Raw genomic sequence first — 25,372 nt, 5'->3', positions numbered from 1 at the left:
CTGATTTTTGGTAAGATACAGGTTGAGGCCCGTACAATGTCCAATAAGCTTCCGACCCGGTGCTGAATCTGCAGGGACACATGCCTTTAAATGCACCAAGAATGGACAAATAAGAAAAATCACACTATAGCACCTTAAGAGAAACTCTGCTTTTGGTGGCACCCTGGGTTGGTGGTCACGGCCTTAGGTAAGTACAAAAGACATTTCAAGACTGACATTGTTTTCATTAAATCCTCAGTTCACCAATATCAAATAGACACGTCTACTGGTTTCTCTAGACAAGGACATGGCAGGTATTATGGCATCACCGTATAGCAGCCATTGTAACCTTGTTGTTTGGTATGGTAACCCCCCAACTCAATGTAGCACCCACCTCTCTAGACTAACGGTATATTCTCCTGCCAAACAACCGACGCAGCACCTTAACAGGCTATAAGACATTTACAATTGGAGAAATGACTTATTGGCGGTAAACAAATATAAAGCGTGACAACAACGCATCACTCCTGTCAATATGCTACATATGATGTAGAGTATGCACAACGCAGTGGATGAACTGCAAGGATATATATATATATATATATATATTTATTTATTTATTAAGAGACACGTTAAGCAGCCGGCACCACTTCGCTGATGGGAGATCCAGTAATGTGTTCAACTGGAGACACATCTGGGAGGGCTCGAAAAGGAAGACTTTTATCTATTCTTTTTAAACCCAAACAAATATTTAGTCAAAATAAATAATTTCAGACATAAATATAATATACATCATTTGGTTTACATAGATCTATTTACACATGTACAAACGCTGAGCGTAGAGGTATTGCAACGCGGCTCTTCATCTGTCTCGTCACTTCTTCCCGTTTATGCACCTAGATGAAGCAGAATGCAAGATTAACAGGGACGTAAAGTCTAAAATAGAATAAGGCTAGAAATGCTGTATTTTGTATACTAAACATAAACATGAACTTACTGCACCACAAGCCTAATCAAACAAATGATTTATGTTTTCAAAGTTGGCCACAGGGGGTCACCATCTTGTGACTTTGTTAAACATCTTTGCAAGACTAAGACTGTGCACATGCTCAGTGTGGTCTGGGCTGCTTAGGGATCGTCGTTAATGATCAAAACAGCACAAGTCAAATAATATCTGCCAGAAGCTGATACACAAGACTGATTAATAATCAGAATATACAGACTGCACTGGGTCCTTTGTTGTCATGTAATCTAATGTGGATTTTATAGTTTTTCTATTGTTTAATACAGACTTTCTTCAACTCTGCATAACCAGTGGCTGCAGCCAAATAATCCTCAAAATAGAATCCCAGTTTATCTGTTTAAATCTGGCTCCATGATCTTTGTCCCTGCAGCTGGAGTTGGAAACAGTAAAGGGGATGTAAAGGCAATAATAAAAGACAATACAAATCTCTACACAGTTGCCGACTGCTCTACAGGGAAACAAACAAAGCTGCTTGAGTTCTGCATGGCTGGGAAGTAAGGCGGGGGCTCCCCCTGCTGTTCATAAGTATGATTGTTTCCCTGCAGAGCAGTTAGGGACCGTCTGAAAATTCCTATCCACAGCAGTAAATGAAGGGAGAATTTCTTATAAAAACGGTACACATTTTTTAATTAAAGTATATTGGAGATAGGTTTTGTTTTTATTAAAGAAAGTAAAAATGGGATTTTATTATTTTGTCTTTACATGCACTTTAAAGGGGAACTAAACAGGTACGGGGGCCCCAGTGGGACATGCCCATACCTCTGATCAACTGGCCCCACCCACTCACCTACAAGCCACACCTCATCCTGCAGCTCGCAAATCACATTTTTATGTCTTTTGGGTCCTCCCTTGTCATGAGGCCCTTGACTTTCCCCTGATGGTGGCCTTGGCTATTGCTACAGCTCTACACTAGCCTAGTAAGTGAAATAAAAGCTTACCAGTTCTATAACACATGAACACCAAGACCAGTTGCCGAGGATGGGACACACTTCCCACAGTAACCGCCACATCTTCCTGTCACTTTGGTTCCGTCCTGTAAAGAAGTAACAACCTTTATTATAGGATAATCATAATAAATAAAGGGAGGCTAAAACTAGAGGCCTGTTATGTTCATGCGGAGGCTGACTTGAATTGATTCTTGTGGTATATGACACCTGTGAAAACGGTTGGTCTCTATTAATCCGGAAACCCATTATCCAGAAAGCTCCAGATTACAAAAGCCGTCTCCCATAGACTCCATTATAATCAAATCTTCTAATCCTTTTTCTGTGTAATAATAAAACAGTAAATTGTACTTGATCCCAACTAAGATATAATTAATACTTTTTGGAAGCAAAACCAGCCTATTGGGTTTATTTAATGTTCACCTGATTTTCTAGTAGTTTTAAGGGATGAAGATCCAAATTACAGAAAGATCCATTATCCAGAAAAACCCAGGTCCTGAGCATTCTGGATAACAGGTCCCATACCTACACTGTTTTATTGTTACAGAGAAAAAGGAAATCATTTTTTTTTTTAAACCTGAATTTGAATTAAATGGAGTCTATAAGAGATGGACATCCCGTAAATCTCCCATAGACTCCATTATTTAGTGAATAAAGTACCACCTCTTGTAAATTATAAGGATATTATAAATTACCGGGAGTTTCATGTTTTTATACAGTTCATGGAACTCCAAGGTAACTTCTAATCCTCATATTTTGCAACTGGGGGTACTTTATTTATTATAATACACAAGTTTCAGTGAGTCATGTGACAGAAATGACATCACTACTCACCGTTTATAACTGATGACATCAGAACTCACCGTTTATAAGGATATAATTTACAAGATATTCATGGCTTTTGTGTATTATATGCAAATAATTCAAGTGTAAAAAAGTATTCCATTTTTCTGTGTAAAAATAAAACAGTAACTTGTACTTGATCCCAACTAATATATAATTAATCCTTAATAGAGGTAACACAACCATGTCCGGTTTATTTAATGTTTAAATGATGTTCAGGTAGACAAGGTTTACAGAAATATTGCTTATCTGGAAAAGCCCAAGTCCAAAGTATTCTATTGGTTTGTGAATAGAAAAGTGACACTATTTCATCTCCATTGTTTTGGTCCTATTAAGGCATTTTAGATGATTTCTTACTGTATTATAATTAGGAAGTAGTGATGGGTGAATTTGCAACGTTTTGCCGAAAAATTCACGAATTTCCCGCGAAATTTGCGAAACAGCGAAAAACTTGCGAAACGGCTTCTGTTTTTCCACGCTGGCGTCCGTTTTTACGCCTTCGTCCGTTTTTCTTCGACGCAGGCATCAAATTTTTTTGACGCCGGTGAATTTTTGCGGGTGTTTTGTGAATTTATTCGCTAGTAGCAAATCATGCAAATTCGCCGCGAATTCGCCCATCACTATTAAAAAGATGTCATTGGCTTCCCACCCTAAAGCTTTGCCTTGTGTATACCGCTCCTTAGATAGGGTGACAGCTAGAGAAGTCACAACACAGCACACCCTGGAGGTTTTAGGGGACGAAGGGGGCATCAGGCTTCCCAATCCTGTTCCAGTACCACTTCTTGCCCTACTGTGTCACTTTATTGCTCATCCAGCCCTGGTCTTTAAAACACTACCCTTGCACTCTTATATTCTCTTGCTATTTGCCCACCTTCCAACTGTCAGTTCCCTGATGACTTAAAGGGGTGGTTCACTTTTAGTATGGTATACAAAGACTAATTCTAAGCAACTTTTTTATAGTTTTATTTGCTTTCTTCTTCTGACTCCTTCCGGCTTTCAAATGGGGGGTCACTGACCCCAACTAAAAACAAATGCTCTGTAAGGCTACACATTTATAGTTATTGCTCATATTTCTATTCAGGCCTTTCCTATTCATATTCCAGTCTCCTATTCAACTCAATGCATGGTTGCTAGGGTATTTGGACCATAGCGATCATACTGTACCGGCACACAGAGTACAGTGCTCATCTGAACACAATGAATTACTATACGTTACTTATACTTCATGGAACATCACAGATAGGCCAGTGGATATTTATTATTCTGACTTCCTTACCTGTTACCTGATAATTAAAGGCACATTGATGAGGGTGTGCGTGTGACTATAGGGCACAATTATTCACTTAGCAGCCACCTACAATTTAACTGCTGCACAACGTGTGTGGGACCCTCAGGATATCTCCCTTTCTCCCATGTATTAAACATATAACTCGCCCCACATGTCACTCTTTGCTTTATAAAAATGAAATTGGCAGGTGATACGCATATTATTAGCTATTTTATTGTATATTGTTTGTTCTGGCAAATACTCCCAAATTAGAAGGAGCTTGTTAAATGTAATTAGCATTATGGAAACAATATTTCATTTGCAGTTTAAAAATGAATGTGCATTGTTCTTTAATGGGAGTATAAATGTATCCAGCACCTCATTATTATTATTATTATTATTATTATTATGGGGTGAGTTATAATGGCTAAAATGTATATTTAGGTTAGCCAGACATAAATGTCCTCTAATGCACATGGTAATGTAAAGCAGAGATTGAGATGTACACTCACTATTAGATACTGGGATCATGTCAGTGAGAGTTTATACATATAAAGACACAAGGCTGCAGGCTGAGTTATACAGGGAACTCTGAGTATCACTCATGTATTATAAGGAATAATGTACCCCCTACTGTAAATGACAAGGATATTAGAAGTCACTGAGGGGTTGTTCTGTGACCATATAAAGACACAAGGCTGCAGGCTGAGTTATACAGGGAACTCTGAGTATCACTCATGTATTATAAGGAATAATGTACCCCCTACTGTAAATGACAAGGATATTAGAAGTCACTGAGGGGTTGTTCTGTGACCATATAAAGACACAAGGCTGCAGGCTGAGTTATACAGGGAACTCTGAGTATCACTCATGTATTATAAGGGATAATGTACCCCCTACTGTAAATGATAAGGATATTAGAAGTCACTGAGGGGTTGTTCTGTGACCATATAAAGACACAAGGCTGCAGGCTGAGTTATACAGGGAACTCTGAGTATCACTCATGTATTATAAGGGATAATGTACCCCCTACTGTAAATGATAAGGATATTAGAAGTCACTGAGGGGTTGTTCTGTGACCATATAAAGACACAAGGCTGCAGGCTGAGTTATACAGGGAACTCTGAGTATCACTCATGTATTATAAGGGATAATGTACCCCCTACTGTAAATGATAAGGATATTAGAAGTCACTGAGGGGTTGTTCTGTGACTATATAAAGGCACAAGGCTGCAGGCTGAGTTATACAGGGAACTCTGAGTATCACTCATGTATTATAAGGGATAATGTACCCCCTACTGTAAATGATAAGGATATTAGAAGTCACTGAGGGGTTGTTCTGTGACCATATAAAGACACAAGGCTGCAGGCTGAGTTATACAGGGAACTCTGAGTATCACTCATGTATTATAAGGGATAATGTACCCCCTACTGTAAATGATAAGGATATTAGAAGTCACTGAGGGGTTGTTCTGTGACTATATAAAGGCACAAGGCTGCAGGCTGAGTTATACAGGGAACTCTGAGTATCACTCATGTATTATAAGGGATAATGTACCCCTTACTGTAAATTATCAGCATTATCATTATTTTTCTGTTATTATTTTTACTTATTTACCACTGATATATATTTGTTGTTTGTAGCCTTGGCATTCACAGTTACAGAACAATAAAAACTAGAAAATAAATGATACACACAGTAGGATATTATTCCTATTGTTATTTCTGACAAAATGAAGGAACAATGGAAAAATATGTGCATGTTCTCTTCTCAAACTGGAATAGAAGAGAACTGTAATGTGGGGCTCCCCCTGCTGGTGATTTCAGAGAAGACGCAGGTTGGAGCAGGTGATGCAGGTATTGGGACCCAAAGGGAAAGCTAAATCGCTGTCTCTCTGAACCAAATTGGAATGACACCAATGTTATGGCTTCTGAGGCTAAAAACAACTGTGAATAAATTAGATTGACACTGACTGTAGCCTAAAAGCAGAGAGATTTAAAAAAAATTAGAGGAATCCTCAAAATATTGGGTCCTGGGGAAAATGTAAATGTGCCTTTAATTAAAAGGGCTGTTCACCTTTAAATTCATTTTTAATATGACGTACCTCCTGACGCATACATAAATGGATAAGGAATAAAAGAAACCAATTTTAATAAGAGAACATTATGGATGATAAAATTAATTTCAAAGGGTTGTTCAGGGTTGTGACGTAGAGAGGGATATTCTGAGACAATTTGCAGTTGGTTTTCATTATTTATTATTTGTGGTTTTTGAGTTATTTAGCTTTTATTCAGCAGCTCTCCAGTTTGCAGTTTCAGCAGTCTGGTTTCTAGGGTCCAAATTCCCCTAGCAACCATGCATTGATTTGAATAAGAGACTGGAATATGAATAGGAGAGGCCTGAATAGAAAGACGAGTAATAAAAAGAAGCAATAATAATACATTTGTAGCCTTACAGAGCATTTGTTTTTTTAGAAGAAGAAGACGTTTTAGTCAGAAGAAGAAGGCAAATAATTAAAAAATAAATAAATACTGAAGATCAATTGAAAGGTTGCTTAGAACTGACCAAGCTAAAAGTTAACTCAAAGGTGAACCACCCCTTTAAGACATTAGTTGACACATCTGGTTTCTCTTGATAAGAGACAAGTCAAGTCATGGGTTTGTGCTGTTTGGATGAATGGGATGTCTGTAGCCTATAGGAAGCTCTAAGTATAAAGGTTTATGGTCCTTGGCAAAACAGTTCAGCAGTTTCTACATAAAAGCCTTAGCTCATTAATGGAACCTTATTATTATTATAATGAAATTGGCTCTCACTTGTCTTGCCTTGGACTGAGGGATCTGACATTCAGCACCAGTAGAAGTAGAGAAAGAACAGCAATGGGGCTGCTCAGAGCAGAAGAGCATTATTACTGAATATTCAACTACAAATACATTGGCTTCAGGGTCGGACTGGGCCAGCGGGAAAAAAAACCCCAGTGGCCCTTTTGGGCCCCGCCGGCCAAGACCCACTCCCTGCACTTCCTCTCCGAACACCCCTTTCAGACACCGGCTCCACTTGTGCGTGTAAAAAGTTACGTGTGTGTGGGGGGGCCCTGAGGCTGCAGACCCAGTGGGTCCTGGGCCCCCCAGGGTCCAAGTCTTTTGCTGATAACAGTCGGTCATCTCGCACCATACACGCACCGAATTTCATGCAAAAATTTGTTTCGTAACGATATTAAAGGCACATCTATGACGGAGGGGATGGAATGAAGAGTGACGAAGGGGAGAGTGACAGAGGGAGCGGGGAGTGATGGACGGGAGGGAGAATGATGGAGGGGGAGTGACAGAGGGGAGGGAGAGGCGAGTGACGGAGGGAGGGGAGAGTGATGGAGGGGGGAGTGACAGAGGGGAGGGAGGGGATGAGTGACAGAGGGAGGGGGGAGTGATGGAGGTGGGGGAGAATGATGGAGGGGGAGTGACAGAGGGGAGGGAGTGGAGAATGACAGAGGGAGGGGAGAGTGATGGAGGGGAGGGCAAATGATGGAGGGGGAGTGACAGAGGGGAGGGGAGAGTGACAGAGGGAGGGGAGAGTGCGGGAGGGGAGGGAGAATTATGGAGGGGGGAGTGACAGAGGGGAGGGAGGGGATGAGTGACAGAGGGAGGGGGAGTGACGGAGGGGAGGGTGAATGATGGAGGGGGAGTGACAGAGGGAGGGGGAGTGATGGACGAAAGGGAGAATGATGGAGGGGGAGTGACAGAGGGAGGGGGGAGTGATGGACGGAAGGGAGAATGATGGAGGGGGGAGTGACAGAGGGAGGGGGGAGTGATGGAGGGGAGGGAGAATTATGGAGGGGGGAGTGACAGAGGGAGGGGGAGTGATGGACGAAAGGGAGAATGATGGAGGGGGGAGTGACAGAGGGAGGGGGGAGTGATGGACGGAAGGGAGAATGATGGAGGGGGGGAGTGACAGAGGGAGGGGGGAGTGATGGAGGGGAGGGAGAATGATGGAGGGGAGGGAGGGAAGAGCAACAGAGAGCAGTGAACACGAACTAGGAGTAGGCAGAAGACTATCGTTGCGCCCTAGGCAGGTGCCTCTTCTGCCGACCCCTATTTTGGACCCTGGCCACAGTACCTGCTTAAAACATTCATAGAAACTAATTTAAACTAAATTAGCATGAGACCTGTTTGTATAACCTAGCACTATGTTTTGAAAGAGCTGACATTTCAACAAATAAAATCAAATATTTCTATCAAATAAATTGGGGGGGGGTACAGCAATAAAAAAACAATAAAAAATGGCTGATAAAATATGCAAATGTCTTACTGGTGATTTTTTTATTTCAGTCACTGCGTAATTCCCTTGTGACATCCATTTTGCTGTTTCCGATATCAATAGACCAGTTCCTAAAAGGTTGATGCTAAAACGACCCTAAACAACAAAGAAGCAAATGCAAAAAGAATAATGTTAAAGGACCAATGCACAAGGAGAGATAATAACAAGCCACTAGAAAAAAAAACTAGTGAAATCTGGTTCTAAATGAGGTTAGAGGAAATATAAAATTTGAGGATGTGATTCTACCACATTTAACAGCACATTATCCCTTTACAGTAGGGGGTACATTATCCCTTATAATACATGAGTGATACTCAGAGTTCCCTGTATAACTCAGCCTGCAGCCTTGTGCCTTTATATGGTCACAGAACAACCCCTCAGTGACTTCTAATATCCTTATCATTTACAGTAGGGGGTACATTATCCCTTATAATACATGAGTGATACTCAGAGTTCCCTGTATAACTCAGCCTGCAGCCTTGTGCCTTTATATGGTCACAGAACAACCGCTCAGTGACTTCTAATATCCTTATCATTTACAGTAGGGGGTACATTATCCCTTATAATACATGAGTGATACTCAGAGTTCCCTGTATAACTCAGCCTGCAGCCTTGTGTCTTTATATGGTCACAGAACAACCCCTCAGTGACTTCTAATATCCTTATCATTTACAGTAGGGGGTACATTATCCCTTATAATACATGAGTGATACTCAGAGTTCCCTGTATAACTCAGCCTGCAGCCTTGTGCCTTTATATGGTCACAGAACAACCGCTCAGTGACTTCTAATATCCTTATCATTTACAGTAGGGGGTACATTATCCCTTATAATACATGAGTGATACTCAGAGTTCCCTGTATAACTCAGCCTGCAGCCTTGTGTCTTTATATGGTCACAGAACAACCCCTCAGTGACTTCTAATATCCTTATCATTTACAGTAGGGGGTACATTATCCCTTATAATACATCAGTGATACTCAGAGTTCCCTGTATAACTCAGCCTGCAGCCTTGTGCCTTTATATGGTCACAGAACAACCCCTCAGTGACTTCTAATATCCTTATCAATTACAGTAGGGGGTACATTATCCCTTATAATACATGAGTGATACTCAGAGTTCCCTGTATAACTCAGCCTGCAGCCTTGTGCCTTTATATGGTCACAGAACAACCCCTCAGTGACTTCTAATATCCTTATCATTTACAGTAGGGGGTACATTATCCCTTATAATACATCAGTGATACTCAGAGTTCCCTGTATAACTCAGCCTGCAGCCTTGTGCCTTTATATGGTCACAGAACAACTCCTCAGTGACTTCTAATCCCTTATAATACACAAAAGCCATGAATATCTTGTAAATTATATCCTTATAAACGGTGAGTAGTGATGTCATCAGTTATAAACGGTGAGTAGTGATGTAATTTCTGTCACATGACTCACTAAAATGTGTGTATTATAATTAATAAAATACCCCCAGTTGTAAAATATGAGGATATTATAAGTTACCTCGGAGTTTCATGACCTGTATAAAAACACTCGGCCTTCGGCCTCGTGCTTTTATATGGTCATGAAACTCCTCGGTAACTTATAATATCCTCATATTTTACAAGAGGGGGTACTTTATTCACTATATAATACATGAGTGATACTCAGAGTTCCCTGTATAACTCAGCCTTGTGTCTTTATATGGTCACAGAACAACCCCTCAGTGACTTCTAATATCCTTATCATTTACAGTAGGGGGTACATTATCCCTTATAATACATGAGTGATACTCAGAGTTCCCTGTATAACTCAGCCTGCAGCCTTGTGCCTTTATATGGTCACAGAACAACCGCTCAGTGACTTCTAATATCCTTATCATTTACAGTAGGGGGTACATTATCCCTTATAATACATGAGTGATACTCAGAGTTCCCTGTATAACTCAGCCTGCAGCCTTGTGCCTTTATATGGTCACAGAACAACCGCTCAGTGACTTCTAATATCCTTATCATTTACAGTAGGGGGTACATTATCCCTTATAATACATGAGTGATACTCAGAGTTCCCTGTATAACTCAGCCTGCAGCCTTGTGCCTTTATATGGTCACAGAACAACCGCTCAGTGACTTCTAATATCCTTATCATTTACAGTAGGGGGTACATTATCCCTTATAATACATGAGTGATACTCAGAGTTCCCTGTATAACTCAGCCTGCAGCCTTGTGTCTTTATATGGTCACAGAACAACCCCTCAGTGACTTCTAATATCCTTATCATTTACAGTAGGGGGTACATTATCCCTTATAATACATCAGTGATACTCAGAGTTCCCTGTATAACTCAGCCTGCAGCCTTGTGCCTTTATATGGTCACAGAACAACCCCTCAGTGACTTCTAATATCCTTATCATTTACAGTAGGGGGTACATTATCCCTTATAATACATGAGTGATACTCAGAGTTCCCTGTATAACTCAGCCTGCAGCCTTGTGCCTTTATATGGTCACAGAACAACCCCTCAGTGACTTCTAATATCCTTATCATTTACAGTAGGGGGTACATTATCCCTTATAATACATGAGTGATACTCAGAGTTCCCTGTATAACTCAGCCTGCAGCCTTGTGCCTTTATATGGTCACAGAACAACCCCTCAGTGACTTCTAATATCCTTATCATTTACAGTAGGGGGTACATTATCCCTTATAATACATGAGTGATACTCAGAGTTCCCTGTATAACTCAGCCTGCAGCCTTGTGCCTTTATATGGTCACAGAACAACCCCTCAGTGACTTCTAATATCCTTATCATTTACAGTAGGGGGTACATTATCCCTTATAATACATGAGTGATACTCAGAGTTCCCTGTATAACTCAGCCTGCAGCCTTGTGCCTTTATATGGTCACAGAACAACCCCTCAGTGACTTCTAATATCCTTATCATTTACAGTAGGGGGTACATTATCCCTTATAATACATGAGTGATACTCAGAGTTCCCTGTATAACTCAGCCTGTAGCCTTGTGCCTTTAAATGGTCACAGAACCCCCAGTGAGGATATATTATTGAGATGATACTAATTTCTGCAATACAATAATAGTTCTATGATACAGAGGTGATCCATTGTTAGTATACGGTGCTCTGATCGGTTCTGTGAATATTTTCTATTGGCAGTTGAACTTACCTGGGGGCACTTTGCTGCGCTGTAACAGTCTCCGGCTGTGGCAAATGGTACCGGCCTTCCATCCTGCGTCCGTGCAAAGTGCAAATCAGTGGCTGCGTGAAAAGGAAACAGAAATTAAATCCTCTGTATAACGATGAACAAAGTTTTCACCAAGTTTTCCGCGAAATTGACTCCCATAGAGTAAAATCAGTGAAAAAATTTGTCATGTGTCAAAAAATTGTTGTCGCTTATAGACTTCAATGCATTTCAGCGAATTTTCACAGTTTTCACTAATTTTAGGCAGAGCGAAAGGGATCAGATTCGCCCATTACTACTTCTGTGGTTCAGAGGAATCAGTTCCGCAAGCGTCAGTACAAGTCTGACTTTTATACCAGAGTGAGGGAAATACAGAAATACAGGTACTTACACTTCATCACTTACTGCCGAGGGAATTACAGGGGAAACATTTTAAGACAAATTTCACGCATTCCCATACAATGGCCACACCCATAGCAAAAAACATGGCCACTTATCTTATAGGGGTGTTTTCTCCTTTAATCTCACTGTTAGTATGTTATATAGTATGGCCAGTTCTGAGCAACTTTTCAATTCAATTTATTTTTTGTAGTTTTTTTTGTTTATTTCCCTTTTCAGCTTTCAAATGGGGGTCACTGACCCCATCTAAAAAACAAATGCTCTGTAAGGCTACAAATGTATCGTTATTGCTACTTTTTATTAATCATCTTTCTATTCAGGCCTCTCCTATTCATATTCCAGTCTCTTATTCAAATCAATGCATGGTTGCTAGGGGAATTTGGACCCTAGCAACCAGACGGCTGAAACAGCAAACTGAAGAGCTGCTAAAGAACTAAAAAAACACAAATAATAAAAAATGAAAACCAACTGCAAATTAGAATATCAATCTCTATATACTTTAAAGGGGTTCACCTTTAAGTTAGATTTTATTATGTTATAGAATTGTAATTTGTGATGGGAAAATAAATTCTCAAAACCGCCGAAAAAATTTGCCGTTTTGTGACTTTATTTTGGGAAATTCTTGAATTTTTCTGCGAAACGCCCCAAATTCGCCCATCACTAATTGTAATTTCCAATGAACTTTTGAATTGGTCTTCATTATCTATTTTTTACTGTTTTTTTTTTTTAATGATTGTCTTCTTCTTCATCTTTCGAGATTTCAAATTGGGGTCACTGACCCCATCTAAAAACAATTGCTCTCCAAGGCTAAACATTTTTTATTATCAGTACTTTTTATTATTTATCTTTCTATTCAAGCCTCTCTTATTCATATTCCAGTCTCTTATTAAAATCAGTGCATGGTTACTAGGGGAATTTGGACCCCAGCAACCAGATGGCTGAAATTACAAACTGGAGAGCTGCTGAATAAAAAGCTAAATAACTCAAAAATCACAAATAATAGAAAATGAAAACCAATTGCAAATTGTCTCAGAATGTCACTCTCTACTAGAGATGTCGCGAACTGTTCGCCGGCGAACTTGTTCGCGCGAACATCGGGTGTTCGCGCTCGCCGGAAGTTCGCGAACGTCGCGCGACGTTCGCCATTTTGGGTTCGCCATTGTTGGCGCTTTTTTTTGCCCTCTCACCCCAGACCAGCAGGTACATGGCAGCCAATCAGGAAGCTCTCCCCTGGACCACTCCCCTTCCCTATAAAAACCGAAGCCCTGCAGCGTTTTTTCACTCTGCCTGTGTGTGCTGAAGAGATAGTGTAGGGAGAGAGCTGCTGCCTGTTAGTGATTTCAGGGACAGTTGAAAGTTTGCTGGCTAGTAATCGTTTTGATACTGCTCTGTTATTGGAGGGACAGAAGTCTGCAGGGGTTTGAGGGACATTTAAGCTTAGGTAGCTTTGCTGGCTAGTAATCTACCTTCTACTGCAGTGCTCTGTATGTAGCTGCAGTGGGCAGCTGTCCTGCTTCTGATCTCATCTGCTGACTGCTGCAATAACAGTAGTCCTTGTAAGGACTGCTTTTATTTATTTTTTTGTTGTTTTACTACTACTACTACTACTACTATAAGAGCCCAGTGCTATTAGTCTAGCAGTGTTGGGGAGTGGGACTGGTGTGCTAATCTGCTGCTCCTAGTAGTTCAGCAGCACCAACTTTAATTTTTTTTTTTTAATATTCATTTTTTTTTTATTTTACTTTTTTTTATTTTACTACCGCTGTAGTAGTGTATAAGTTGACCTTTTAGGCATTATTTGCCCTGTAGGCATTATTTGCACACTGTTTTCTTCAACCCGCCATCTAGCTGTGTGACCTTGTTCACATTCTGTCTAAATATCCATAATATTACCGTCTCCAGAAAAAACACCGGAGTGACTTTTTTCAAGCAGCCATAATATATTTTACGTAATCCGTATCCACCGCTGTAGTAGTGTATACGTTGACCTTGTAGGCATTATTTGCACACTGTTTTCTTCAACCCGCCATCTAGCTGTGTGACCTTGTTCACATTCTGTCTAAATATCCATAATATTACCGTCTCCAGAAAAAACACCGGAGTGACTTTTTTCAAGCAGCCATAATATATTTTACGTAATCCGTATCCACCGCTGTAGTAGTGTATACGTTGACCTTGTAGGCATTATTTGCACAGTGTTTTCTTCAACCCGCCATCTAGCTGTGTGACCTTGTTCACATTCTGTCTAAATATCCATAATATTACCGTCTCCAGAAAAAACACCGGAGTGACTTTTTTCAAGCAGCCATAATATATTTTACGTAATCCGTATCCACCGCTGTAGTAGTGTATACGTTGACCTTGTAGGCATTATTTGCACACTGTTTTCTTCAACCCGCCATCTAGCTGTGTGACCTTGTTCACATTCTGTCTAAATATCCATAATATTACCGTCTCCAGAAAAAACACCGGAGTGACTTTTTTCAAGCAGCCATAATATATTTTACGTAATCCGTATCCACCGCTGTAGTAGTGTATACGTTGACCTTGTAGGCATTATTTGCACACTGTTTTCTTCAACCCGCCATCTAGCTGTGTGTATTATCGTTTCCAGAAAAACCAACTGAGTTTTTGTTGTTGTTGTTGTTTTTTAAAAAATAATGCCAGGCAAAGGCAGGCCGCCACGCAGAGGCCGTGCTAGGGGCCGTGCTGCTATGCAATCCTGTGGCCCTAGCAAATTGCCCAGTTTTAAAAAGCCAATGACCCTGAACTCCCAAAATGCTGAAGAGGTAGTTGACTGGCTTACACAGCACACCCCATCCTCTACCGTTTCTAACTTTACCACAACATCCTCCTCATCTTCCACTGCTATGGCCACCCCACGTAACACTTCCTCCACCACCGGTGCCCCTTCTTCACTGGGGTCAGAGGAGTTATTTTCCCATGAGTTTCTTGAACTGAGTAATGCGCAACCATTATTGCCAGAAGAAGATGAAGGAGATGAGGACCTTACACCAGATTTAATTCTGGCAGAGAACACGATAGAGATGGACATAATGAGTGATGAGGAGGAGGTCCCCGCTGCTGCTTCCTTCTGTGATGTGTCAGAAGAAATTGATGCATCTGAGGAGAATGATGATGAGGAGATTGATGTTTTGTGGGTGCCTAGTAGAAGAGAGCAAGAGGAGGGTAGTTCAGATGGAGAGACGGAGAGTCAGAGAGGCAGTAGGAGAATAAGACTTAGAAGAAGCAGGGAGGACAGCCCGCAGGGATCAGTAGGGCAACAACATGTATCGGCACCTGTGTTCAGCCGGCCAACGCACCCGCCATTGCCGCCAATGCCGCCAACTTCTACTGTTACCGCCAGATCGCACACTTCCAAAAGTCAGCAGTGTGGGATTTTTTTAATGTGTGTGCCTCTGACAAAAGCATTGTAATTTGCAATGAGTGCAGTCAGAAACTGAGCCTTGGTAAGCCCAACAGCCACATAGGTACAACTTCTATGCGAAGGCACATGAGCGGCAAGCACAAAGCACTTTGGGAGCAACACCTCAAAGGCAACAGGCAAACTAAAAGCCACACTCCTTCTGGTCCAGCATCTTACTGCTCTACCTCTGCTCTCCTTGACCCGTCTGAACCACCCTCCACTCCGCCTTCCACCTTGACCACCTGTTCCCATTCCCAGTCATCTGCCACCAGCCAAGTTTCTGTGAAGGCCATGTTTGAGCGTAAGAAGCCAATGTCTGACTGTCACCCCCTTGCCCGGCGTCTGACAGCTGGCTTGTCTGCACTCTTAGCCCGCCAGCTTTTACCATACCAGCTGGTGGACTCTGAGGCCTTCCGCAAATTTGTAGCAATTGGGACACCGCAGTGGAAGGTACCCAGCCGCAATTTTTTTTCTAAAAAGGGAATACCACACCTGTACCAACATGTGCAGAGCCAAGTTACCGCATCTCTGTCACTTAGTGTTGGGCCAAAGGTCCATATGACTACTGACGCATGGTCCTCCAAGCATGGTCAGGGCAGGTATGTCACCTACACTGCCCACTGGGTGAACTTGGTAATGGCTGGGAAGCAGGGAATGGGTAGCTCAACAACAACAGTGGAGTTGGTGTCACCGCCACGGATTGCACGCGGTTCTGCCACCACCTCTACTCCTCCATCGCTCTCTACCTCGTCTTCTTCTTCTTCTTACTCTGCTGCTGGGTCCTCCTTCTCCTCCTCCACACCTGTGCACCCCCAGCTCCCCCTAGGCTATTCGACGTGCCAGGTACGCCGTTGTCACGCTGTCTTGGGGATGACGTGCCTGGAAAGCAAAAACCATACCGGATCTGTACTCCTGTCATCTCTGCAGTCACAGGCGATCGGTGGCTGACCCCACACCAACTGCAGATCGGAAAAAGTGGTGTGTGACAATGGAAGCAATCTGTTGGCAGCGTTGAGACTAGGCCAATTTAACACATGTGCCCTGCATGGCACATGTGTTAATTTAATAGTCCAACGTTTTGTCTCCAAGTACCCAGGATTCCAGGACGTTCTCACCCAGTCCAGAAAGGTGTCGGCCCATTTCAGACGTTCCTACACAGCCATGGCACGCCTTGCTGACATTCAGCAGCGCTACAACATGCCAGTCAGGCGTTTGATTTCTGACAGCCAGACTCGCTGGAATTCAACGCTCCTTATGTTGGAACGTCTGCTGCAACAACAAAGGGCCGTCAACGAGTACCTTTTTGAACTGGGTGGTAGGACTGGATCTGCACAGCTGGGGATTTTTTTCCCCCGTTACTGGGTGCTTATGCGCGATGCCTGCAGGCTCATGCGACTTTTTGAAGAGGTGACAAATATGGTCAGTCGCACCGAAGGCACCATCAGCGACCTAATACCCTTCGCTTTATTCCTGGAGCGTGCCGTGCGACGAGTGACAGATGAGGCTGTAGACCAGCGTGACGAGGAGCTGGAAGCGCACGATTTCTGGTCGGAATCACCAGAACGAACCCAGGCACCTGCTGCAACGCAGGGAGAGGTGCCAGAAGTGGAGTCAGAGGAGGAAGGTGGCTTTGTGGAGGAGGAGGAGGAGGACCAACAGGAGCAGGCTTCCCAGGGGGCTAGTGGTGACCTTTTGGGGACCCCTGGTCTTGTACGTGGCTGGGGGGAGGAGACCGTGGATGATGCAGTCCTTGATAATGAGGAAGCGGAGATGGATAGCTCTGCATCCAACCTTGTGAGAATGGGGTCTTTCATGCTGTCATGCCTGTTGAAGGACCCCCGTATCAAGAGGCTTAAGGAGAAGGACCTGTACTGGGTCGCAACGCTACTAGACCCTCGGTACAAGCATAAAGTGTCAGAAATGTTACCAACATACCACAAGTCCGAAAAGATGCGGCATTTACAAACCAGCCTGCAAAACATGTTGTACAATGCTTTTAAGGGTGATGTCACTTCAGGAACTCATCAACATTCCAGGGGCAGAGGTGCCAGTAATCCTGCCACGAGCACACCTGCAAGGACAAAGCCCTTTGGCCAGTCTGTAACGTCAGACATGCAAATGTTTTTCTGTCCAAGGCAGCGCCACAACCCTTCTGGATCCACCCTCAAAGAACGCCTCGACCGGCAGGTAGCGGACTACCTGGCATTAACTGCAGATATCGACACTCTGAGGAGCGATGAACCCCTGGACTACTGGGTGCGCAGGCTTGATCTGTGGCCAGAGCTGTCACAATTTGCCATGAACCTCTTGTCTTGCCCAGCCTCAAGTGTGCTCTCAGAAAGGACCTTCAGTGCAGCAGGAGGGATTGTAACTGAGAAGAGAACTCGCCTAGGTCACAAAAGTGTCGATTACCTGACCTTTATTAAAATGAATGAGGGGTGGATCTCGGAGGGTTACTGCACGCCGGAAGACTTGTTCTGACTTCTATGCAGCTGTCCTTCTCTTCAAGCCTCATGACTCCACACACAGCTGTCCTTTAGCGTCCTCCTCCTCCCTCCGCCACCGTTACAAACTAGGGTGCAAACCCTACTGGTTTAATTTTTTCTGGCCTCTGTGCTTCAGTGGCTGCAACCAAAAAAACTGGGCAAACAATGTCTACAAGGTCAACGTATGGCAAAAAATGACTATTTTCAGCATTTATATGGCATATTTTTTCTGGCAACTGTGCTTCAGTGGCTGCGTCCAAAAAAATGCATATTTTCTGCATTTATATGGCATAATTTTTCTGGCCTCTGTGCTTCAGTGGCTGCAACCAAAAAAAATGCATATTTTCAGCATTTATATGGCATAATTTTTCTGGCCTCTGTGCTTCAGTGGCTGCAACCAAAAAAATGCATATTTTCAGCATTTATATGGCATAATTTTTCTGGCAACTGTGCTTCAGTGGCTGCGACCAAAAAATGACTATTTTCAGCATTTATATGGCATATTTTTTCTGGCCTCTGTGCTTCAGTGGCTGCGGCCAAAAAAACTGGGCAAACAATGCCTACAAGGTCAACGACGTTGACCTTGTAGGCATTGTTTGCCCAGTTTTTTTGGCCGCAGCCACTGAAGCACAGAGGCCAGAAAAAATATGCCATATAAATGCTGAAAATAGTCATTTTTTGCCATATACGTTGAGTCAACGTATGGCAAAAAATGACTATTTTCAGCATTTATATGGCATATTTTTCTGGCAACTGTGCTTCAGTGGCTGCGACCAAAAAAACTGGGCAAACAATGCCTACAAGGTCAACGTATGGCAAAAAATGACTATTTTCAGCATTTATATGGCATATTTTTTCTGGCAACTGTGCTTCAGTGGCTGCAACCAAAAAAACTGGGCAAACAATGTCTACAAGGTCAACGTATGGCGAAAAATGACTATTTTCAGCATTTATATGGCATATTTTTTCTGGCAACTGTGCTTCAGTGGCTGCGTCCAAAAAAACTGGGCAAACAATGCCTACAAGGTCAACGTATGGCAGTTGTTTAAAGAGAACAGTAGATTACTAGCCAGCAAAGCTACCTAAGCTAAAATGTCCCTCAAATCCCTGCAGACTTCTGTCCCTCCAATACAGAGCAGTATCAAGCAGATTACTAGCCAGCAAACTTACTATCATCTGTCCCTGAAATCACTAACAGCTCTCCCCCTACACTATCTCTTCCAAGCACACACAGGCAGATTTTTCAGATACATTTTTGCCCTTGATCCCCCTCTGGCATGCCACTGTCCAGGTCGTTGCACCCTTTAAACAACTTTAAAATCATTTTTCTGGCCAGAAATTTTTTTTTTAGATGTTAAAGTTCGCCTTCCCATTGAAGTCTATGGGGTTCGCGAACCGTTCGCGAACCGCTCGCGTTTTTGCGCAAGTTCGCGAATATGTTCGCGAACTTTTTTTCCGACGTTCGCTACATCCCTACTCTCTACATCATACTAACAGGTAATTGAAAGGTAAACAGCCCCTTTAATTAAAGGCACACTTACACTTGTAATTTCAGCATTGGTCTCCCCAATACACAATATCTATTTTTCAAATCTCTGTACTTTAACTATAAGTTAACTCAAAAGAGAACAACCACTTTAATTTAAGCATCTGAACCGTGGCGTAACTACCATACAGCACAGCCCCAGCAGCTAGTGCCTCTCTACAGCCCCCTTTTGTAAATTACCCACCATAAATAAAGAATTGCAGCTTGGGGGGTTGCTGATCTGATTTCTTTGGGCTGCCCCACCTGTACTTACACTGCTATTAAGGGAATGGGTAGGGTGGTGGAGGGGGAAGGGGGTGCCTAAATGCCTCCGCTTACCTGTCCTAAATGACCCTTATGGACAAAGAGCAGTTTTCATGTGTTATTCATGTGCTCCAGATTGGGGGCCTAAAGATCTTCATCCCCAGTCCATAGTGCAGGGCAGGTACAAGAGTGCACCAAGGCCCATAACTGAACCCCAAATGTGGCACATTAAATGGACGCACAGTTGTGCACTAATTGACACTATTGCTACTTGTGCCCATACTCTCTCTCTTCGCACTTCTACATAGTTGTGCTTATTCTGTACGTTCTTGTAATTCTACTAACTGATGGGCGGATTGATTTGCCAGGCGTGAATTCCCGGCGAATTTCCACGTTTCGCCGCCAGCCAATAAATTCTCGAAACAGCCTCGAAAATTTGCTGGCGTCATAAACTGTTTGACGCCGGCGAAAAATGTTGACACCGGAAACAATTAGACGCCGGAAACAATTTGAGCACCCATTGACTTTAATGCAATTGGATAATTTTGACGCCTGCATATTGACGTTGTCGGGAAATTCAGTGAATTTTTCAGAGAATTGAAACGGGACAAATTCGCCCATCACTACTACCCAGCCATTACTCACTTATTATCTGCATCGTCACCAGATCCAGCCTGACTTTACTGAAGGCAGAGAATCCGGCAGCCGTATAGTCCTTCTTACACTGGCAGTCCTCCCTCCTGGTGCCGTTATACGGGCATTCCGTGGGATTCTGTAACCTGCAGGACCAGAGCCATGGATAAAGAGGGAAGGGTTTGTTTGTGCACAGATTTACTGACAACACTTCCTACCTTATTGCCAAAATACAGCAAATATAAATAAGCAGGATTTACTGTCCCTTTACGTTTTATAAAAGTTTTCCAACATATTTTAACTGAAGGAGCCTTGTTTAATGCCCATCAGGTTGTCCTGACTAGAAAATAGGGATGCACCGAATCCAGGATTCAGCCTTTTTCAGCAAGATTTGAATTAGGGATGCACTGAATCCACTATTTTGGATTCGGCCGAACCCCCGAATCCATTCGGCCGAATACGGAACCGAATCCTAATTTGCATATGCAAATTAGTGGTGGGAAGGGGAAACCATTTTTTACTTCCTTGTTTTGTGACATAAGTCACGCAATTTCCCTCCCCGTGCCCTAATTTGCATATGCAAATTAGTATTCGGTTCGGCCGGTGAAAAGGATTCGACCGAAACCGAATCCTGCTGAAAAAGGCCGAACCCTGGCCGAATCCTGGATTCGGTACATCCCTAATTCGAATTCGTTTGAATCCTTCTGTACGGCTGAACCGAATCCGAATCCTAATTTGCATATGCAAATGCAAAGGGAAATCACATGACTTTTTGTCACAAAACAAGGAAGTAAAAAAATGTTTTTCCCTTGCTTATGAAAATTCGGATTTGGATTTGGTTCGGTATACGGCTGAATTTTTTGCGAAGGATTTGGGGGTTTAGCTGAATTTTTCGCGAAGGATTTGGGGGTTCAGCTGAATCATATAAGTGGATTCAGTGCATCCCTACTAGAAAATCTCACCCACTCTCCAGGGTCCTAATTTACATGGAAAATAGTGGAATAGATTGATTGACTTTCAGGGGGAATCCTTTAACTAGGGATGGGCGAATTTTTTCACCTTGTTTTGCCAAAAAAAATTTACACCCATAGACTTGTATGTCGTTGTGCGTAAAAAAAAAAGAAAAAAAAAAAGACTTTGGGAAATGCTCTCAGAATTTCAGGGAACATTAAAGAATAATGCAAATTCTTTTTCAGAATATCAGGGGATGTTTTAAAATATTGGGAAATGTTTTCTGAATGTCAAGGAATGGTTTAGAATATTGTAAAATGTTTTTTTTATAATTTTAGAGAAAAAGTTTTAGTATACAGTAATACGTTTTAGAACACTGGAAAAAGCTTACAGACTTTTAAGGGCAGTTTTAGTATATTGGTAAATGTTTTCAGAATGTTACAGCATTTACCTGACAATATTAAAAAACTTTCCCCTCAGAATTTAGGGAACATTTAACATACCGGAAAGAGAGTGTTCAGAATGTTCTGTTTTCAGAATTGAGAAAGTTTTGTAATGGAGTTTTAGAATTTTGGGAAATGTTTTCAAGACGTCAGGGAAAGTTTTAGAATATAGTTTTAGGGGCAGATTTATCAAGGGTCGAATTTCTAAGTGGAAAATACTTCGAAAATTCAACCATCGAATAGAATCCTCCGACATTCGAATTCAAAGTCAGAGGATTTTATTCAACGTACGATCGTAGCACGATCGTAGCACGATTGTACGATCGTACTTAGAATCATACGATTCGAACAATTTTATCGCACGATCGTACGATTTTCCATCGAAAACCCAAAAACGTAGAAATATGCTCTGGCAGGTCCCCATAGGCTAAAATAGCAATTCAGCAGGTTTAAGTATTGAAGTCGAAGTTTTTAAAAGAGACAGTACTTCAATTATCGAATGGTCAAATAGTCGAACGATATTTACTTTGACTCAGAGAAAATTCTAAGTCTTAGGGGCCCATTCATCAAGCTCGAGTGAAGGATTCGAAGTAAAAAAACTTCGAATTTCGAAGTGTTTTTTTGGTTACTTCGACCATCGAATGGGCTACTTCGACCTTTGACTAAAATCATTCGACTATTCGACCATTCGATAGTCGAAGTACTGTCTCTTTAAGAAAAAACTTCGACCCCCTAGTTCGCCACCTAAAAGCTACTGAACCCAATGTTAGCCTATGGGGAAGGTAAATTTTTTTGGTCGAAGGATATTCCTTCGATCGTTGGATTAAAATCCTTTGATTCGATTTAGATATTCGAAGCAGAAGGATTTTCATGGTCGAAGTATCCAAAAAATGACTTTTACATTTTTTTAGTTAGAACATTCCCTCGAATTCACTTCGACCCTTGATAAATCTGCCCCTAAGAATACTGGGAGATGTTTTAGAATATTGTAAAATGTTTTCAGAACTTTAGAATACCTGCACTGGAATAAGGCTTTCAGCCTTTTGGGGAAAGTTTTAGAACTTTGGGAAATTCTTTACTGAGATAAAGGGTAACTGACCCTGCTTTGTCTTGTGGGGCATTGACCTTCACACTGGAAATATAACTCCATATATATATATATATAAAACTCTATTGTTTTTTTGCACAGGGAAAAAAAACATTTCATTAATTCTGCATTACCTGTAACCATAGACTTCTGAAAAATTTTCCACTTCACCGCTCAGTAGAGTGATATATTCCTTTGGGCTCTCCGACTGCATCCCGGCGCAGTATATCTGCAAATACCCGAGCGTTACTTATGGCGCCTCTAACAGAATCACCATTAACATAAGAAGTGTGATAAAGAAGATAAAAAGTGTCACCTTTATTATTTTTTCTTGAATCATAAGGTAGTGTTCCCCATCCTCGCCAACGTGTTTGCGTCTTTTAACTTCTACACAATTCCTTGGCATGTCACCTGGGGGGAGACGGAGACAAGAAAAGGTGCAAATTAGCATCTTGTGTGTGTGAATATAGTAATTATGTTGCTAATTATGCTTTATGACTAAAGAAGAACGCGGCTCATTAATAAGCCAAAGTCTGATCTCAGGCCAAGTCCTTGATTGAACTTACACAACATACTGGGGCTCATTTATAAACACCCATAGCAACCAATCAGTGATTGGCTTTTTTCAGCCACCTGCAGGTTGAAATATGAAAGCAAACCTTTGATTGGTTGCTATGGGTAACTGCCCAGGTGGAAATTTGTCTAGTTTTTATAAATGAGCCCCACTGTTTCATTAAAGGGGAAGTAAAGTCTAAAATAGAATAAGGCTAGAAATGCTGTATTTTGTATACTAAACATAAACATGAACTTACTGCACCACAAGCCTAATCAAACAAATGATTTATGCTTTCAAAGTTGGCCACAGGGGGGTCACCATCTTGTAACTTTGTTAAACATCTTTGCAAGACCAAGACTGTGCACATGCTCAGTGTGGTCTGGGCTGCTTAGGGATCGTCATAAATTATCAAGACAGCACAAGTCAAGTAATATCTGCCAGAAGCTGATACACAAGACTGATTAATAATCAGAATATACAGACCGCACTGGGTCCTGTGTTGTCATGTAATCTAATGTGGATTTTATAGTTTTTCTATTGTTTAATACAAACTTTCTCCAACTCTGCAGAACCAGTGGCTGCAGCAAAATAATCCTCCAAATAGAATCCCAGTTTATCTGTTTAAATCTGGCTCCATGATCTTTGTCCCTGCAGCTGGAGTTGGAAACAGTAAAGGGGATGTAAAGGCAAAAATAAAAACCAATACAAATCTCTACACAGTCGCCGACTGCTCTACAGGGAAACAAACAAAGCTGCTTGAGTTCTGCATGGCTGGGAAGTAAGGCGGGGGCTCCCCCTGCTGTTCATAAGTATGATTGTTTCCCTGCAGAGCAGTTAGGGGCCGTCTGACAATTCCTATCCACGGCAGTAAATGAAGGGAGAATTTCACTGCATACAGTCAGGTTTCTTATAAAAACGGTACACATTTTTTAATTAAAGTATATTGGTGATTGGTTTCTTTTTCATTAAAGAAAGTAAAAATGGGATTTTATTTTTTTGCCTTTACATGCCCTTTAACGCTTTTGGCCTAGCAACCAAGGCGAGGATGTTTGATGATCTGCTGAAAGGTTGCTATGGGTTACTAGACCAGGTGAAGAGCAGCCAATAGCTTTTGTTCCAGAGTCTTTGGGGAGGAGATAAAGTAAAGTAAATCTTACAGTCATGGTTGCTGTAACATATCCTCTTCTCTTCAGGCTGCTGATCCATGCTGCACATGTGACTTGGCTGATCCTCATTGGTGAGACACTGCACGGAACGTTGTGTGACCCCAGATCCACACGTGACCGAGCACTGCATAAACCCAAGACAGACAGTATCACCTACAGCACCTCCATCAACCATATCTGATACAGACGTTCACTAGCCAAAATCTACCCAATTCGTTCTTACACATTTTCAGAGACAAATCCCTTGTTTTCACTTTGCACAATTTTACCCATTTATCAATGGAGATCAGAAAGTCCATTCGTCAGAATATGTTCCACTGCTTAGAGCAGTCAGTATCATTCTGCTTTATATAGAGTGTAGAGTGCATGGCACTGAGCTCTAACACTCCTGCAAGTCTTTAAAGTGGCTGTTCACCTTTAAATTAACTTTTAGTATGATGTAGAGAGTGATATTCTGAGACAATTTGCAATTGGTTTTCATTTTTTATTATTTGTGGTTTTTGAGTTATTTAGCTTTTTATTCAGCAGCTCTCCAGTTTGTAATTTCAGCCACCTGGTTGCTAGGGTCCCAATACCCCTAGCAACCATGCACTGATTTGAATAAGAGACTGGAATATGAATAGGAGAGGCCTGAATAGAAAGACGAGTAATAAAAAGTAGCAATAACAATACATTTGTAGCCTTACAGGGCATTTGCTTTTGAAAAGCAAACAAAAGCTGGAAGCTGGAAATAGTCGGAAGAAATGATTAAAAAAAACTATGAAAAAATGATGACCAATTGAAAAAAATGAATTAGCCATTCGACAACAAACTAAGGGGCATATTTCTCAAGGGTCGAATTTCGAATTTAAATTTTGAAATTCGAATTCGAAATTAAAGAGAT

At 41.8% G+C, this 25,372-nt stretch overlaps 1 protein-coding gene across 1 annotated transcript in view; it reads right to left on the bottom strand.

Moving 5' to 3' along the window:
* Nucleotides 1-564: 564 nt before the first annotated feature.
* Nucleotides 565-25,372, bottom strand: part of adamts9.L (ADAM metallopeptidase with thrombospondin type 1 motif 9 L homeolog) — a 185,082-nt gene continuing 160,274 nt past the window's right edge. Inside the window, exons 33-40 of the mRNA XM_041590920.1 lie at nt 24,481-24,613; nt 23,084-23,178; nt 22,902-22,996; nt 20,299-20,432; nt 11,538-11,629; nt 8,361-8,465; nt 1,942-2,036; nt 565-875 (exon numbers count right to left, since the gene is read on the bottom strand). Of these exons, the coding sequence (XP_041446854.1) occupies nt 1,947-2,036; nt 8,361-8,465; nt 11,538-11,629; nt 20,299-20,432; nt 22,902-22,996; nt 23,084-23,178; nt 24,481-24,613 (744 nt within the window). The 3' untranslated portion in view covers nt 565-875; nt 1,942-1,946. The remainder of the gene's footprint in view (nt 876-1,941; nt 2,037-8,360; nt 8,466-11,537; nt 11,630-20,298; nt 20,433-22,901; nt 22,997-23,083; nt 23,179-24,480; nt 24,614-25,372) is intronic.

Source organism: Xenopus laevis, chromosome 4L (assembly GCF_017654675.1).
Source record: "Xenopus laevis strain J_2021 chromosome 4L, Xenopus_laevis_v10.1, whole genome shotgun sequence".
Lineage (NCBI taxonomy): Eukaryota > Metazoa > Chordata > Amphibia > Anura > Pipidae > Xenopus > Xenopus laevis.
This window is presented reverse-complemented; position numbering and strand designations above follow the sequence as displayed.